The following is a 19,853-nucleotide window of genomic DNA, read 5'->3' as shown; positions in this document are numbered from 1 at the left end:
TGCTCTCTGTTGTGTTGTATTGTATCATACCAAAGTATCATGCTCAGTAATACTCAGTATTCCATGTGAAGTGGATGGTACAGGTAGAAGAAACAGGATAGCGGTGTTCTCTTCAAGGCTCTGCCACAGACTTCTGAGTGACATAAAGCAAGTCCCTTAAATCCCTCCATACCTCCTATTAGTGAGGATAATAATACTTCCCTACCTCATGGAAACATAATGCTTATTTCATTAATGATCACATGATGCACAGAAACTATAGTGGTAAGCACCAGAGAAATATGTACAACTAACAGAGAAGTGCTTTCAAAGTCATATAGGAAAAGAGGATTTAATTTCTTTTCACTATAAATATGATCTACAGCATCTGTCTTTCATTTATGTGAAAGTGTATACTAGTATGGAAGGTAAAGTTGACATAATAAGCGTAATAATAGAAAGTGATCTTTTAAAGCTCTTACAAGTTAACTACAACTGTACCTAGTCTTACTTATTATGTTTTCAAGTCATCACACTTTATCTTCTCCATTTACATTTATGGCTAATATTTCTTTTACTAGGAGAGCAATGCTCCCCTGCCTTAATACTGTCATTTATTACCAGTCAAGAAGCTTTCAAGAAAATCTACATTTTTACTATGCTTGCAATATATTGCACACTCATACACACACACACACAGGGCCAGATTCACCTTTTGTGTGCCTAGCGCCAAACATATTTGTGGACCCCCATGGAGGCAGTGGAGCATGGCGTGGGGAGGTCAGTACCCAGAGCAAGGGGCCAGCCAGAGGCAATGGGGCATGGCATGGCAGGGGTGGCCCCGCTCTGTCCAGCCAAGTGCGAGGGCACTATTTACAAACCGGCAGTTGCCAGACTCACAGTGGCCTGCCCGGCCCTGTGCTGCCAGCGTGCCCCTTCCCCTTGGGGGAGGGCCCATGCTGCGCCACACAGCCCCCACCCCCGGACTCCCTATGGCCAGAGGCCCCGCCCCCCGGACCCCTCCACAAATGCACAGCGCCCTGCACAACACCACCCCTGCCCAGTGCCCACCTGCCCACAACCCCACCACAACTGCCCAGCACCCCCCACAGAACCCTCACTCCCTAGTGCCGCAACACACACATCTTCCCCGCTCCCTCACAGCCCAGCACCCCCCCCAGACCCCTAAGAGACCCACTCCCTGTGTCATAAATATAAAGGGAAGGGTAACAACCTTTATGTATGCAGGAACATAAAATCCCTCCTGGCCAGAGGTACAGAATCACTTACCTGTAAGGGGTTAATGAGTTCAATTAACCTAGTTGGCACCTGATTAGAAGGACCAATGGGGAAAGAAGATACTTTCAAATCTTGGGGGGGGGAGAGGTTTTGTTTGTGCTCTCTTTGTTTGTTCCCTCTCGGGACAGAGAAAGACACCAAGCAGGTAAACCAGCTCCTAAAAAGATACCTGAAATGATACATCTAAAATTACAGAAATTGTAAGTAAAGGCAAGAAAATGCATTAGATTATCTTTTGTTTTTGTTTAGCTTGTGAATTTTCCCTATGCTAAGAGGTAGTTTATTCCTGATACCCTGCCTCCCGGCCACACTCACCAGCCCAGGCTGAGCTGGCAGCACAGTCAGGGCTGGTCCCACGGTGGGGAATCGCTCCAGCCCCTTGGGAGTGGTGCGATCAGCCAGGCCAGGGCCTGCCCCGGCCGGGCTCCCTGATGACCCACTTGCCTGGAGAGGCCCAGCCAAGCACCCTCCACCCCTGTTGTCCCCCCCACCCCAAAACCAGCTGAGACCTGAGACTGGCCAGGCTTCTGCACCAGTCCCAGGTAGCTCAGTTCTGGGGAGACAGGCGGGGCCCCACAGGTGGTGGGAAGCAGAGACTGCCTGGAGCCAGAGGTGCACTGGGGTCCAGCCAGGGGGCAGAGAGAAGCAGGGGGGTGGGGACGGGGATGGAGAGGAGCCCTCAGCCAGCTGGCGGGCAGGCTGAGAGGAGCAAGCGGTGGGCGGGGGAAGCCAGCGGGGTCTCGGGGCACAGTGCAAGTGGAGCGGGCTGGGGCCCCTTCTGAGCATGGGCCCGGCTCCATGGCGCCACTGGCGCCATTGTAAACCTGCCACTGCACACACAGAGTGCCTTGATATCATATTTCCTCTTCAAGTCTATCTATTTTAGGAACTTACACGGCCCCTATTATTGTAGTATCTAAGGCCCAGATCCTCCAAGGTATTTAGGTGCATAAGGCACCTAAATACTTTGGAGGATCTGGGCCTTAATGCCTGACAATTTTTAATGTATTTATCCTCCTGACACTCTTGTAAGGTAGGGAAATTTTACAGATGGTAAATGAGGTACAGAGAGGCTAAGTGATTTTCCCAAGGTGACTTGGGAAGTCTGTGGCAGAGCAGGAAGTAGGTCCTCCAAGTTCTAGGTTAGTGCCCTAACTACTGGATCATCTTTCCTATCCCATAATAGTGTACAGAATACTGAACTTACTAGATACAGGAAAGATCAGTTATGACATAGACATTTCATTTTAAACTGTTGTTCTTATTAAGTAACTTTATCTGCATAAAACTAGATTTCCAATAGCCCTATAACGTGAAAGATGGATTTCAGTGTAAATTGTTCACAGCTGACCTATTCATTCTAAAGTGATCTAGTTGCCAAAGCCTTTTTTTTTACCCCGTCATTCTGATCTGGGCTGTGGACAGCCAATACGGAATGAAAATTTTATGTAAATAAATTTGGCAGAAACTTCCTGCAATTATGTTTCTCCACCCACTGCCTGATTCACCTGGCTATTACATGAGAAAAAACAAAAAACAAAAAATTGTGTGTGCGTGTGTTTTGTTTTAATCCACTTCTGCGTTTGATTTAAAACAGCCACCCTGTCGCCAGCCAGCTGACCATCCCTTTTTTGTAGCATTCACTATTTTACTTGATGATAGGAAAAGGTATTAATATAAAGGCCTAGATCTTTATCCTCAGCCTCAATGGAATTATAATGATTTATTCCAGTTGAGCATCTGGCTCATGGATTTCACATAGCACATTCTACACTGGATGGAAATACAATACACCCCAGGAGAGTTCTTCCCACCACAGAGAGAGGCAGGAAGCCTAAAAGACAATATTTATTAAACGTGAATACATACAAACACACAAACACCAGAAAATAACCACACATTCTCTGCATCAGAATATAGAAAAACAGGCAGAGGAATAGTTGTAGATTATGGAGAGTCACTAGTTTCCAGCTAGATGTGCTAACCTTACATAATAAGCCTGATTTTGAAAATACAAACTGTAAAACTAAAGCAATCTGCATGGGTTAAAGATATCTGGAACGTTTGGGACAAGTTAGGCAAAGCATCTGGTAAACATGGGGCAGGGGGTTTGTCTCAGAAGCACTACTCTCATTGCTTTCACTTTCTGAACACCTCCATAATTTTGGATTTGGCTAGTTGTAAGTCACAAATGGCTTGGCACAGTAACTTTATATGTGTTAGGACTGGTTCTTCTGACTAGTTTCTGGGGGAGGTAGATTTGTTAATGGAACTAGCTGTCAGTCGTAGTTTCCATATACATTACAAACTTCAGGAGTTTATAAATGATGCAGGGTGATAAAGGGGGGAAGAATAGGCAAGGATGAAAGGCGTCTCAAGGAGGAAGAGTGAGAGGATAAAAGGGACAGATCAGTGAAGAAAAGGGACCCATCTATCAGTCTAGAAGTCGGCCCACACATATATTCACTTGATATGCCCTACCGCTATATAATTCTCTTCCCCTATGGTGGGGGAGTGCTTTTAGCTAGTTCATTTATAGCTAATTTAGTAAAAGGTGTCAACTTTATGTTTTTAATCAGGATGGGACATTTATTCTCTGACTCCTGAATTCAAGTCTAAACTATTTTTAAACCCAACAGAAATAATCTCACATAAATTGCCATGTATGTCACTTGGAAAATAAACTCTTTTTCATCAGTACATAAACAGAACATAAGACATATTTAATTAATGTCAGCATGTCTTCCTACCAAACACAAATCACAAGTCAAATAATAATATAACATGGTTACTGACCATAGCCTATGGCATGTATTAAAAAAAGAAAACTGATGATAATACCAATGTATCTATTTCTTTAGCTTAGTCACATAAAATATAAAGACAACATGTAGAACTACAGTAATACCAAAATAAATAAACTTGCTAAGATGCTCTGCAACAAATTGGTTCTTACATCTTCCCTGGTTGTCAGATACAAAAATATCACAGTTCTCCTCTCTTGATCTCATTCATTTTTAAACACTTCAAAAGTAAGCCAAGTCTCTTCTTGAGTGGTCACACTTTAATTTAACATTAAGTATAGAGCTTTTCCCCAGCAACTACAGAACTGACTAATGTATATGCTTTATCACAGATTATGTGAGTGCATGTCTTCATAGTGCTTTTATTTTTTTTTCCTTTTGTGGTAGCTGTAGTTTTAGTCTGCTTCAAACAACACTGCACACCAAATTTGCCAATAAGATATATTTTTGCAGTGGAAGCACCATTCCAAAGTGATTGAGAGAATACCGGAGGGTTGAAAGATTATGTACTACTCAAGTGCATACATCATACGTTGAGAAGATAATTGGCAGCCTTATTTTGGAGTAAATTAACTACAGCACTACTCTATCTCTGCTCTCCTTCATGAGAGTCAAACAGGGTATATTGATATTTACTGTTAGCATAATCACTAGAGTAATTGCCTGCTTCTAGTCACTAAATAAATCAATTTCATATACAAGAAAAAATATGAAGAGAAACTGGATATTGTGCTTAAAGAAAACATGATTGATTGTCTGAATTTCTCTCAAATCAACACCTGGTATGATTTCCAGATATATAATGACTAATCTAATAAATGGAAATTACAAATCATGAGGTTTATGTTTAGCTTCTCATATTTTGGGTGGAAGTGGTGCAAGATGGACGATACTGAGATTCATTAGCACATAAGAAAACAAATTTCCAATAAACTCAGAAATGTTTCCACAATTTCTGATCGAGGCATACTATAAACACAGTAATTAACTGCCAGATGCGATATACATTTATATTGGACTTAGCAGAAAAACAAAGAGAACCTGACGTGGATATTCCTGCTCTAAGATTCTTTTTTTATATGTTTTGTTTCCTACTCCAAACACACTGCCACTAGCTTCTTTTTTTTGGTGTTGCTGAGACAACTAAGAATCTATTTCACCTTCAATCCACAGGGAAAACCTAAACTTTGCCTGCTATTAAGGAATGTTGCATTGGAAATGACATGAAGTGCACTGCAATCTGAAGACCCAAGATATAGCACCTATATCATCTCCCAATATTACCAGATAATTCTAGAAATCAATTCAATATAATTTTTCCTTGGATAGCGCTGTGCCATATTCTTTCTAAATTAGGACTGGCCCTTGTGATACTGAGGTTTGGAGAGGAGGGAACAGCTGACTAACCCTTATGCAGCGAGGTTGTTTTCTGTAATAGAGTATGTTGCTATTACAATATGTGTGGGTTCAAACAATGATGTAACTTGTGTAGGAACATTGAAGGTTTTAATGTAAATGACATTAAAAGCATCTTTTCCCCTGTCACCAATGTTATGTTTCAGAAGATATAGCCATTATAGGATTTTTTTTTAATTAGAACTAGAGCTAGATGGATATGGAATACATGGAGTGAAATTCTGGCCTTAATGAAATCAGTGTGAGTTTGCCATGAACTTCAATGGGATCAGGATTTCACCATTGGTATTCACAGGTGTGCACAATATGATTGATCTGCTGGGTGGTTGTGCAGGTGGGCCTGATGGAGAAGAGTCATGGTTGTATTCCTGTGGAAGGTCCTCTTAGAATGATGCCGCTCTAACGTAGCAACGTCAGTTCTAGAAGTGTTGCCTTCAAAAGGCAGCATTCCACAAACAAATATAGTAGGCTCCATCATGTTATTTTCTGCCATAAATAGCATAGGCTACCTATCCTACCAAAACACTGAACATCCTCCCCATTTCCCATTCAGAAACCTGAGCTGCCTACAGGTCTCTAAAACAGGCCCAAACCTAGACCTCATTCAGAATGCTGTGCACACTAATTGGAACTTTGTAAGATTGTGTGGGCACATCACCTAGGCAAGGGTAAACAACAATCATCAAAACTTTTGTCTCTAGCTAAGTAGTTGCAATGTATATCACAAATGACCTAAAACAAAAAAAAAGGCAATGTCTTTCTTTACAATATCAGAAAAAGATATTAGGATCCTATAATTACCTGTAACTGTTAATTCTGTAGTTCTTCTGACAACAAAGATTCCATATTTTAACTCACAAGTATAATTTCCAATGTCATCTTCTCTAACCTCCCGGATGATGAGAGTGTCCTTTTTGAACACAATACTCGGTCTCCATGTTTTTGCCTTGCATTCCTGTTCAAAGACAATATAATACACCCATGACTGAAGTCCTTGTATTTAAATGTGGTGATTATTGACAACATTGCCCAAGTCAAAGAGCCTAGGAAATGGCTTAGATAATTACTTATGATATCTCACATACACTGAGTCGCCCAAATATTCTATTTCATTGAGTCACATGAGAGCTGTCTGGATGCCAGAAAGGCAGGGAATTTATTCCCTTAATGATGATGCTCTGAAGTAATATTGTTAAAGAGTTCCTATTCTTCCTATCTAATTAATATTGTCTCTGGGACTATTACATATACAGAAAACTTCTATCATCATTATGTTAATGACAGCTAGAGGACATGGAAAGTCATTGTAAAGCAATAATTAATCAAAAAGGAGGGAAGCAGGAGCGAATGAGAAAACAAGGAAGGAGCAAGTCGCATCTCCGTACCTGAAATCATCTTAGAATTTGCTTTGAAAGGTTTTACTTATCAATGATCTTACTATTGACTCAATGAGATAACGCAATGTCTAATTTGTACTATTTATATATACAGAATATAATGTGTCCCAATTTTAATTGCTACTGATAAAATTCTATATGTTTCATTCTTGCTGAAATACATTCTTATTTTGTTGTTTAATAAGTGGGCCCATCCGCAAGATTGAAATTTGTTTTGGTCTAAGAGTTGTGTATGTGTTGGCAGTTTTTACTGGTTCCCTCTCATATTGTTATTTTTTTTCTCTTTTTTTTAAATTGCCTTATTAGATTTCAAATAATTAAAGTAAAACATGATATAGCTGCATGCTTTTGGATATTTTTCAGGGTTTTCCAAACTTCTTCATCTTTCTAAGAAATAAGTTACAGGCCAATGGACTAATGTCTTTGAGACTTTTGATGTAACAGTACAAAATAATCTGCTCATTTTGCTCAGCATAGCAGCTTGCTGTGCATATAGTATACAGGCTAGTTTTGTAAATGTCATTCGGACTATTTGTTAGAATAGAAATATGTCCATGCACATGATAACCCACAATGGTCTTTTATGAATCTTTGCAACCTACCAAGGGAAAATAGTTTTTAACATTTTAAATCCTTAGATATGTATTCTATTACATATTTTAAATCTTAGATAGCATATTTCAGATGAAGCTACTAGTTGGGCTACATAATTATTACCCTACATTTTCAGAGGCAGTGGCTCAGCCAGAATCCTCCTAGATCATAATTCTTTATAATCACTGGACAATACAATTTACAAGTACTCATAGTGAGGCTAGGTACATCTGTGTGTTTTTATAATGAGAAAGCATAGTGAAATACGTTTCAACTGGAAAATGACAGTTAATTATTCCTGTATACACAAACTTATTTCAGGTTTACCTATGAGATCAGAACTATTTTGGTTTATCCAGGAACTAGGGTACATTAAAAAATAGACCCTACAAGGTGCAAAGTGCTGAGCATCCTCAGTTCCAACTGCAGTCAATGGGAGCCGCATTAAACAAGTACCTCGCAGAACCAGGGCCTAAATAACTCTTCAGAAAAGCAAATTAATGCACAATGTTGAAATAAAGTTATCAATAAACCATAGAGAAATATGGATACTTTAAGTGAAAGCTAATTTTCTATCTGGGACATCGTCGTTTCCCTTTTCTTCCCATAATTGTGCAAACAATGGGCAGATCATAAGCCTTAAACATGAATTTTTATTCTTGGAGAGATTTGAAGTTTTAATGTTATTGAAAACATGGGATTCTTGTTGAATTGTATGAGGTACAATTTAAATTGTGCATGCAGGTAAAAAATGTGCACAGCTTCTTCTTGAAATAATGTTTTCACTTCATATCTTTCTGAGTGAATTTCATGTTTGGAAATTGAGGGTTCTACTAGCACAAGCTTGAATCTGGCATAGTGCAGACAATTGTTGTGTCTGCTTCCCCACCCAGCCTTACCAATGTGTATCATACCAGACCACCCTGGTAACATTTTTTCTTTTCCAGTTTTGGACTTTTCAGTTGAAAGAGGACCACCAATTATTTGGTTGTTTTGTGATACAGCTAGATGGGAATAGGAAGATAGCAAATAAGGAGTTTTCAATGTTACCTAAGAAAGCATTTGAATCCTTGTCTCTACAACTAAAAAGCTAGTATATTAAAACACTTTACCATCTAGTTCTTTTTTCATCCTATCCCCCCTTGTCTTATTATTAATGTATCTTAAATCCATCCAAGCTGTATATCACGTCCAGATAAAATGTTGAGATTATTGAAAATGCAGCAGAACTTGACATAATATTTTGTTGAAGGCAACAGAAGTCTTCTGTATTCCTTACCTTATACCACAGGATTTCAGGCTCTCTATATAGAATTAAAAAATCCTCTATGTCAGGGCATGAGATTTCCTTGCTTTTGCTAAGTTCAGCTTTTTCAAAGTACTTCATCTTTGAATTGTAGCAGAGTCCAGTGTCATTTTCACCCACTGTCAGCGAGATGGATACTTTCATACAGTAAGTAGAGTTTCTGTAATATAACACAAATAAAAATAATGGGTCCAGTGTGAAAAATAAATTCCAGTCACATAATTGGTTTTGATGCAGTTATATTCATTGTAGGTAAGAGAGAGAGAAATCAAACTATTCTTGCTTTATGTATTTTGTGTGTAGTCCTTAGTTATTCAGAATAGGCTCTTCTCTTTCCAATCTCCACCTCAACCACTAGATTTTAATGTAATAACAATAACTGGCCTAAATCCATGAATGAACCCTTTCCTTTCCTCTGAATTCCCATCCCTCCATCATTATAGTCCATCCATACTGCTTATTGGCGGGCAACTTCCTCCTAAGTAAAGGCCAAGAAAAGCTTCATGCACTAACCAGCAAAGCACCATAATCATCCTTCTGCCAAACACTATTACAACAGCTCTCTGAGGTGAACAATTCAGTTTACTGCACAGCAGCCTACTGTCAAATTGGAACTTTTGGCATCACACCATGAACTGGCGTGTTAGCCTCCCCATTCATCAAATGTAAGCAGGTTTTCAAGTGAAGCAGTAATTAAAAATATAGTTTTAAACATTATTTGATTAAAAACCAGCCTTGTGGCCTTTCACCCCATAGAAAACAGTTTAATCTCAGTGTATTTTAAACTAGAGGACTACCAGTTTGTTTACCTTAGCCTCTCATCCCCATATTCCCAGGACAAAATGTTACCCCTGCATTATCCTCAGCTTTCATTAGCTTGGGCTCTGTCCTGCAACTTATTACTTTCCTTTGGTGGCCATATGTTGATATGCCAGACACCCAGAGACTGGGGAACATTGTTCTGCTTTCCTCATTTCACTATGTACTTTAATTAGTCTCAAAGACAAAATGACTTGAAAGGATTTATTTTTTCATTTTGGTTTTCCAGATGGGCAGGATGAGAATGTCTAAGGTTGAGTATTCTCTAGCAGTACACTGTGACAGTGCAAGCATCTTCCCCTACTGTTCTTTAAATGCATTTGACCCCTAATCTGCTGAAAGTGGCTCCTGCAGAGAGCACTAAGACATTTTTCCTTTACTTATTTTCACTCTCAGACTCTGTGAGATGACTGCTGATTTACAAGAGTCTAGTGTGTATCTAGCATTGCAGACTCTCAAAGATAGCTGCATTTTCAGATTGCCTTTAGATGTCTTAATACCTGTTTACTCTTTCTGTTTATCAGGAAATGATTAAAAGGCTAAAAGTAAGGAAAATAGCATACAAAGAGCACCACAGCCTCATTTCTAGAAGAAAATGTAAACCTCAAAGGCACTATTTATTAATTACTAATAAGAATATCATTTCTGGAAGTGCAGTAATTCTGTCAATGACCTTAAATCATGCATGTCTTTTCTGGGCAGGAAAGGCAACAAATATAAAATATCTTCCCCAGAGTGGAGTCAGCTTGTACTCCCATCCTTGGAGCTATCTGATGCTTCCCGTGTATATTTGTGATTGGAGTTGGTAAAACTACTGTATCCATAGCAAACAATTTAATTGTTGAATACAGATCATTCCTAAGTCACACATTTTCCTAAGTTGTGACCTAAGTCTGCCGATATTGGTATTTTTTTTTTTTTTTCTATGATTGGATGACCTAACCTTTGTCAGAAGAAGGGGGCCAAAGCAATTCACCAGGGGCATGGATTTTCTCACTGTGGGAGTATGCTACTGGGAGACAGGTAGAAGGAGATAAGCAGGCATGGGGAATTTAATTAGTACATTTTAAATTTTCTTCTTTCTACATGTCTCCATAAGGGAGTATTATGTTGCATATATCACCCCATGATTTGAAAATTCCTTCCTAACAGAGGCAGAAGGGAAAATCACTTAACCTGTAATTCTGCTTCTCTAAAGAAACCAGCTAGGCAGGAATCTCACTCTTGGTTCACATCTCTCTGGAACACATCACCCTGTCTAAGAGTTATTTTTTCCTTCCTGCCTAATCAAAAGCCCTGTCCTGCTGAGCATATGCCAACATCAGGTACCGCAACGGCACAGGAACAATCCAGCTGGTTCCCTTCCAACTCCGGTCAGCACAGGAAATGGTGTCTCTAAGCTTTAACCAGTGCAACTGCCCTAGCCAGTTAGGGTCTGGGTACTCTTTCTAGTGTATGTTCGCAATAACTTGGTTTGCTACAGATCACACTTTTTTCATTATTTTCTCTGCCATTTCTTCCCTAAGGTTCCTTTTGAGGCAAGTTTGAGGTTTCATCCTCCCAACTAGTCATTTCCTTGGCTCCCAGCAGAAAGCACCATGGGGATTCTCATGTCAGCTAAAGTCTGGACTTTCAAACTCCTTTCATGATATTCTGGGCAGAAAATGCAATGCAGACCTCTACATTTTATGATCCTGTTTAGGATGTATCCTAGTCTGGGTGTATCTGTGGTTTGAGGAGAGATGTGGCACCTCAGTGACTCACAGTTTAGTGCATAAAGCACTTCAGATGAAACTGAGTCCATCTGCTCAGATAGCGGATAGGGTTCCAAAGTGCTGATGCTCTCAGTTATGAAGTGCCAAGCCCAGAGTCTAAGGTGCTGACATGTCCAGGCTGGGATACTTAGACAACTGGATTCCATGATGTAGGGTCCCTCAAAAGCACTTTCTACTGGGAGCTCGAAGCAGCATAAAAGGAGCATAAAGCTTTAGCTTCCTTCACATGACATGTCTCCCTATATGTTTTTTCCTCCGTGAGCCAGAATAGTAACAGCACTGACAAGGAGGCTCATATGGCACTCTGCCAGGAGCCCAGGTTGCATCCAGGCCGGTCTGGCTGTAAGGAACCGTAGAGAAAACAGAACAAAATAAAATGATGTGAGCTGAAGAAGGTTACTGGACTCAGAGAACCAGAAAAAGATGAAAAAAATCAGTCAGTCCCTAATGGCCTGAGACAGTTAGATCTGCAAGGCAACAACTCCAGCGGGGAGGTGGTTTGTTGGCTGACGGCAGCTGGCCTAGAAGTAGGTAGAGCCCATGAGCTAAGAAAATGTGTATCGCGTAGCAGAGTCTTCAAGTTAGCCTACAAGTGGCTCAGAGGGTCAAGAATCTTAGAACTAGGGGAGTTTCCTATATGACTCTCACTGGAGGCACTAGAGCAAACAGAAGCCTGTACCATTGGTAACTTTAGAGAAATTTTATATTCCACTGGAGACCAGATTGTATTGTTTAAATAGAACAGTTATTGTATTTACTTTTGTTTTTCATTCTTCACAAGGTAACTACATTTTGTGCAACTTCTGTATTCACTTGAGCTGACAAGAGGATTGAACCCTGGACCTTCAGCAATAAAAGAATGAGTTTCTACTGTTTCAGCTAAAGCACTAAATTCTGTAATGCAAACCAGTCACATCACTGTTCCCCTCTGGTGTTATCTGGAGAGTTTTGCCTGGGCTTGTTTTAAGCCATGAGGACACATTTTCAGCCTCATAACTTTATACATGAAAATACAACCTATAACATTACTATAACAACAATGCTCAGTGCATCATGAGCCTTCCGAAGACACCCGACATGACAAACTTTGCATTGGATACCACACAATCATTTTATAAGGATGAACATGGGGGTGCTGTGTGTTCCCCCCGAGATACAGAGCGTCACAATCACATTTGTGGCCCAGCCACCAGACAGGGATGAAAACCGACACTGGGCTGGAGTGGGTTACACATATAACTGCACAGTCCTATTTGCAAAGGCTGCATATCTTTATCTTTCTCATTTGTCTCCATGGCGAGTCTCTCGCAAGGGGCTTAGGGAACTATGTTAACTGTCATATTCTGTATATAACAATATTTTATAAAGCCTTTTTGGGGCAGAAACTATATCTAGTTCTATATTTGTACAGCTCATAGCCCAGCAAGGCGAATATGCTGATCAGGTCATCTGTCTGCTACTGTTAAATAAATGTTAAAGAAAAATATCTAGCAAGTATATTGATTCATTTTCCCAGGCTGTATTTTCTGCCATCTATAACTATTCAGTAGAATTACAGTGTTCAGTCCTAGTTGCAAAGGGAGCAGACACACACCCTTGTCCAACTCACTGCAATAACACTAGACTTCTGGCCACAGATTTTGGGAACACTGTCAATGACTGTGTTAATCTTTCCACCCCATATTCCACTCCAGTTTTAACTGCATTTCTGTGGCACTCTTTCCTGTGCCTTTGCTGCCTTACTACTTCATCCTTTTTCCATCGGTGGTGTTTAATTTCCTTAGATATACACCCAGCAGTGTGCAGAGAGAACACAAAATACCAAAGTCTTGTTCATACAGGCCACGACCATGAAAGGATTTCCACACACCATCCACTCATTCTCTATCATTTAGAGCCCTTAACATCTTGACTGTTAATTGCTGCCTGATTCATCTAAACGCTTCTTGGTCGGAATATGTATAGCACATTGCATGTGCTACATTACCTCTAGATTTTGACCCTGAAGTGAGTGTGATAGGGAAAGAAAGGGACATGGAGATGGGGTGGAGGAGGAGGAGAGGAGGACATGAGGGCTGTATATGAGCTCTGAATGGGGACCTGGGAGAACAGGTAAGTGTGCATGTGTGGGTGAAGGGAGGAACATGGGATACTGGAAGGCAGGAGGGAACACCGGGAAAAGTTGTTTAAGATAGGAGGTGTCTGGATGGGAGTAAGCAGAGTAGAGAAAAGCTGTGCTTTTATGAATCCTGGGTACAGTCATAGTTCAAACTCCATCTCCTGAGAATGGCACAGCACCCACCACCATGTCCTCACCATTTCTGCTTTGTTTGGGATTTTGGATGTGGTGGTGTTTTATTTTTTGCTATTCTGCTCCTCTGCTAAAACCTCTCTCCTTCCCTTCCAGATCCCAAGCTCTCAAGGTGCATTCCCAATGATTGTACATTCATACATAGTGTGACTAGGCAGATATATACAAATTCACACAAGTAGTTGTAATTTTCTCTTTCCACAACCACCTGTCTAACAATTTCACTTGTGTGTATGTTCACAGAAAGCAAATACATGAGATAATGAATAGTGTTAGACAGAATTTGCAATATGTTTGTGAATAACTTTCTCCACTATTTGCCCATTTTTACTCATGACATCTATAAGTCATATTTCATATCATAATATCTGGATGCACAACATGGATAGAAGCGTAATGCTTTTCAGGTCACAATATTTCTCTTATATCTGAAGCAGATGTACAGGTTTAGATTTTAGCTTTCACCAGCATGATTCCAGTATTTAGACGTGAGGAGCATGTCATAAGACTTTTTAGTAGACTGCTCTGTTGTCATATCATGTGATTGTTTTGTGGCAATCTAACACTCGGAAATGCAATCTAGATGGAGCTACTATAAGGTGGGTGCAAAACTGGTTGGAAAACCATTCCCAGAGAGAAGTTATCAGTGGTTCACAGTCATGCTGAAAGGACATAACAAGTGGGGGTCCCGCAGGAATCAGTTCTGGGTCTGGTTCTGTTCAATATCTTCATCAATGATTTAGATAATGGCATAGAGAGTACACCTATAAAGTTTGCAAACGATACCAAGCTGGGAGGGGTTGCAAGTGCTTCGGAGGATAGGATTAAAATTCAAAATGATCTGGACAAACTGGAGAAATGGTCTGAAGTAAATAGGATGAAATTCAATAAGGACAAATGCAAAGTACTCCATTTAGGAAAGAACAATCAGTTGCACACATACAAAATGGGAAATGACTGCCTCGGAAGGAGGACTGCAGAAAGGAATCTGAGGGTCATAGTGGACAACAAGCTAAATATGAGTCAACAGTGTAACACAGTTGCAAAAAAGCGAACATCATTCGGGGACGTATTAGCAAGAGTGTTGTAAGCAAGACGCGAGAAGTAATTCTTCCACTTTACTCTACGCTGATTAGGCCTCAACTGGAGTATTGTGTCCAGTTCTGGGCACCACATTTCAGGAAAGATGTGGACAAATTGGAGAAAGTCCAGAGAAGAGCAACAAAAATGACTAAAGGTCTAGAAAACATGATCTATGAGGGAAGATTGAAAAAATGGGTTTGTTTAGTCTGGAAAAGAGAAGACTGAGAGGGAACATGATAACTGTTTTCAAGTACATAAAAGGTTGTTACAAGGAGGAGGGAGAAAAATTGTTTTCGAGGATAGGCCAAGAAGCAATGGGCTTAAATTGCAGCAAGGGAGGTTTAGGTTGGACATTAGCAAAAACTTCCTCTTAGGGTGGTTCAGCACTGGAATAAATTGCCTAGGGAGGTTGTGAAATTTCCATCATTGGAGATTTCTAAGAGCAGGTTAGACATACAGCTTTCAGGAATAGTCTGGATAATATTTAGTCCTTCCATGAGTGCAGGGGACTGGACTAGATGACCTCTCAAGGTCCCTTCCAGTCCTATGATTGTCTCACAAAGCCTCTCTAACTCTGACCATTAAAAAAAGAAACAAGATAAATAAATACTGCAATGACTGAATGGGCAGCCTCTGTCATATTCCCAAGTGGTGTGTGGACAAAACCCTGGGAGTGACATTGATCTAGGTAATTAAATTCAGTAACTTAAAGTGAACTGTCAAATGTGCCTTGTTTTCTGACAATATGATTGATATAATTTCCAGCATGCGGTTTAGAACAGATAAGCACATTCAGGGCACAGGTTGCGTCCTTCTTTAGTAGAAAGTGCTTGGCATATTGTGGACATTGCAAGAAATAAGAAATAATAATATTATTTAATTTAACAGAAAATCACAACAGGATAGATAGAATATGAAATATCACAGAATAACGGGAAACTTCTCAAGACTGCTAGGCCTAAACATTTAAACTACCTTGTCAATATTTATAGTTGACAGTCTCTGAAGGATTCAAACCAGGATATTTTTTTCTTAACAGACATTTGCAATATAGCACTCCAAAACATCACCGACACTATGTTTTTTTGTACTGTCATCTGCATACACTTTTTTCCCCCCCAGTGTGACATTATATCTAGGGCGGGGAATACACACACACACACACACACACACAGTTCACTAATATTTGTGTGAAGTTTTAAAATAAGTTGACTGACTGCATTTGAAGCCCTTTTGGGGCAGACCCTCAGCTAATGTAAATAGTCATAGTTTCCCTGATTTCAATGGAGTTACAACAATTTACACCATCTGAGGGGCTGTCCCCTAGTGTTTACTTTCTGTGACTAGTCTAACTAATGAGTTTATTGGCTGGAATGTTTACCATAACCTAAACATTTAAGCAAGTATTTCCAGAAAGCAAAGACTTATACTCACCCAGTCATAAAATGATGGGTCCAATGAAAGCATTTTTGAAATGCTGACATTCAAAGAATGAACGGTTTATTACAAATCATCCAACCTCTAATATGGTGCCCTTTGCTTTGATTTTTGTTTTTAAGGTGCTTACTACAAAAAGTAGTAAAACATTAAAAAATGGGGTAATATGGTAAAGAACTGTTCTCTAAGAATTTTCAACAAGTGTTAATAACTTATAAAATTCTCAGTGTCCCCTAAAGCAGTTTAAGGAATCATCTAGAGTTACTGGTTTCAGCTCAGTGACTGTATTGTTCATACTATGATGTTAGTATAGGATAGAGTAAAATCTATCATCTACTTACTTGTCCTTATTTTAGTATTAGAGTACTCCCCCAGAATTTAAAATAGAAACAAAAAAGCATGTTTTATTCCATCAAAGCAAAAAGAAATCGATTGATTTGATCTGCCTTCCTTAGACCATGTTTTCTTCCTTCACTTGTTTGTGTGTGAAAATAATAGTGATTTATGTGGGCAATGAGGTGCAAAGGCATATTTTAATACTAGAAGACATGGTTCTCTGCCAGTTTTGCACCACCAAAGTTAATGGAGTTGCCTCAGCATAAAACTGGAGAAACAGGCCAAGATTGTCTATTAGCAACAGTCAAGGAGTGGTTGCAGAACTGTGGTATGTAACCTATCACTTAAATCAGCTTCTGTGCCAGATAACTGGAGAATAGCTAATGTGACACCAATTTTTTAAAAAGGCTTCAGAGGCAATCCTGGCAATTACAGGATGGTAAGCCTAACTTCAGTATCAGGCAAATTGGTTGAAACTATAGTAAAGAACTGAATTATCAGACTCCTAGATGCACATGATTTGCTGTGGAAGAGTCAACACGGCTTTTGTGAAGGGCAATCATGCCGCACCAATGTATTAGAGTTCTTTGAGGGGGTCAACAAATATCTGGTCAAGGATGATCCAGTAGCTATAATGTATTTGGACCTTCAGAAAGCCTTTGACAAGGTTCCTCACTAAAGGGTCTTAAATAAAGTAAGCTCTCATGGGATAAGAGGGAAGATCCTCTCATGCAGCCTCTCGCTGGTTAAAAGATAGGAAACAAAGGATAGGAATAAATGGTCAGTTTTCAGAATGGAGAGAGGTAAATAGTGATGGCCCCAGGGGTCTGTACTGGGACCAGTACTGTTCAAAATATTCATAAATGGATCTGGGAAAAGGGGAAAACAGTGAGGTGTCAAAGTTTGGAGATGATGCAAAATTACTCAAGGTAGTAAATCCAAAGCAGACAGTGAAGAATTACAAAGCAATCTGACAAAACTGGGTGACTGGGCATCAAAATAGCACATGAAATTCATTGTTGATAAATGCAAAGGAATACATATTGGAAAACCTAATCCCAACAGTATATGCCAAATGATGGGGTCTAAATTAGCTGTTACCACTCAAGAAAGAGATCTTGCAGTCATTGTGGATAATTTTCTGAAAACATCTGCTCACTGTGCAGTGGCAGTCAAAAAAGCTAACAGAAAGTTTGGAATCATTAGGAAAGGGATAGCTAACAAGACCGTAAATATCATAATGCTACTATATAAATCCATGGTACGCCCACACCATGAATATTCTGTGCAGTTCTGGTCGTCCCTTCTCAAAAAAGATGTATTAGAAATTAAAAAGGTACAGAGAAGGTCAACAAAATGATTAAGGGTATGGAACAGCTTCCCTAGGAGGAAAGATTAAAAGGACTGGGTCTGTTCAGCTAGGAAAAGAGATGACTAAGGGGGGAGATGATAGAGATCTATAAATCATGAATGGTATGGAGAAAGTGAATAGAGAAGTGTTATTTACTCCTTCACATAATATAAGAACCAGGAGTCACCCACTGAAATTAATGGGCAGCAGGTTGAAAACAAACAAAAGGAAGTACTTCTTCACACAATATACAAGAAGCCTACGGAACTCATAGCCAGGGGATGTTGTGAATGACAAAACTATAATTGTGTTCAAAAAAGAACTAGAAACATTCATGGAGGATAGGTCCATCAATGATTGGTTTGACCCACTATGGCCATTCTTATGTTTTTATAGTTGTAGTACTTTGCTAATGCTTCTATTCCTTGGCTTCTTGGTTAGGTAGTTTTTTCTATAAGCACTGGAATTTGGTAGGGCCTTACAGCTTTTTAGAGCAGACTATGGTGATGGTTTCTTTTTGACATGTAGTATAGGAAGTTCTTCTGTCTGTCTTGAGAAGAAACTGGTCTAACCAGGATTAATGGGTGGGAGTTCTTGTGCCTTTTATGTCCATACCTATCCTGAGGGTATAGTCCAGGCAACATGTGTGGGTCTCTGCCAGTGGTAAACATAACATGGAGAGTTTGGATTGGAAGCTTGGGATGGTCAGATCAAAGAAGCTGTCTGCATTGCTATTGAAATTTCCCAAGATTATGAGTGTTGTGTGGATCAACACTATGTCAGAAACTGTTGCCACTATTAGCTTGTCTTGGATGTCTTTAGACAAACATATTAGCAGGGTGCCCAAGTTAGGCTTGTCTCTCAGCTCAATCAAAGGATTGTAGTACAAGTAATACTACTTTTAATTAGAGTTGGCTGGAATTTTTCCGAAGCAAAATATTTTGCCAAATCTATTACATTCTCAACAAAACTTTCATTGAAAAGGCAGTTTTCCATTTGAAACCTGTCAGCGTTCCAGGATCCACAGGTCCAGCAGGGAGCTCATCAGTTGATCCAGAGTCCTGGCTGGAGTTGGGACTCTCATGGCTGGAGCCAGGACTCTGGGGATGCCAGGCTCCATGTCAGGAAGACTCCCAACTAGAGCTAGTGCTCTGCGGGCTGGCAGGGTTTCCATTCTACAGCAGCAGCACTGGGAGTCCCAGCTGGAGGTGGGATTCTGAGGGCTGGGAGGATCTGCGGCAGGGAGTCTGCCAGGAGTCTAAGGGCTGGGTCACCACCCTGCTGTGGTTAAACTGACAAGAGTGTCACTTTCACATCATTTCTTTTGGGAATACCATGTTTCAGTGTTTCCAAAACAAAAATGGGTTTGTGTGTGTGTGTGGGGGGGGGGGAATATTCAGTTCATGAGAAATTTGATTTAGATTTGCTTTCATTCCAATTCAGAACAAAAATCAAATTGCAAAATTCCAAAATATCTTGTGACGTGAAACCCCCAAGTTTCAACCATCTCTACTTTTAATCCCTGATTTTTCCAACTAGAGGTTGGATTGGAAACACACAAGGAGCCTGGAGATGTATCTAATTGGCATAAAGTGGAATCTAGTTAGAATACTGCATGCTAGGTCCCAAAACCTTCATGAATAGATACAGACCATATTGTAAATAGATACAGACCTCTTAAATACAAAATCATCAAGATATTTAGAGGAGCGAGAACTTTAAGTGAAAGATAGTAAAGCTCAGGAGTCAGCTTGTGTTTCTTTATTAATTTAAGACCAGCTTACCTCTGTCTTTTTGACATTTTAATTTCCTTGTGTTTCTCTTACAGTTTTGACTATATGAAGCCACGATACTAACATCTTTAAGGCACTATAAAAAGACACTACCCATTAGTATGATAGATAAGCTGTAACAATGACACGTACCTTCTGTAGCAAGAAATTGAG

At 39.9% G+C, this 19,853-nt stretch overlaps 1 protein-coding gene across 1 annotated transcript in view; it reads right to left on the bottom strand.

Annotated features, from left to right (window-relative positions):
• LOC113406191 (interleukin-1 receptor accessory protein-like 1) overlaps positions 1 to 19,853 on the bottom strand; it is a 544,469-nt gene that overhangs the window by 430,412 nt on the left and 94,204 nt on the right. The window contains exons 3-4 of the mRNA XM_026649368.1: positions 8,769 to 8,955; positions 6,300 to 6,453 (exon numbers count right to left, since the gene is read on the bottom strand). Of these exons, the coding sequence (XP_026505153.1) occupies positions 6,300 to 6,453; positions 8,769 to 8,955 (341 nt within the window). The remainder of the gene's footprint in view (positions 1 to 6,299; positions 6,454 to 8,768; positions 8,956 to 19,853) is intronic.

This window comes from Terrapene carolina, unplaced genomic scaffold, assembly GCF_002925995.2.
Source record: "Terrapene carolina triunguis isolate 2854851 unplaced genomic scaffold, T_m_triunguis-2.0 Scaffold23, whole genome shotgun sequence".
NCBI classification, from domain to species: Eukaryota; Metazoa; Chordata; order Testudines; family Emydidae; genus Terrapene; species Terrapene triunguis.
Note: the sequence above shows the minus strand (reverse complement) of the source record. Positions and strands in the feature narration are given on the sequence as shown.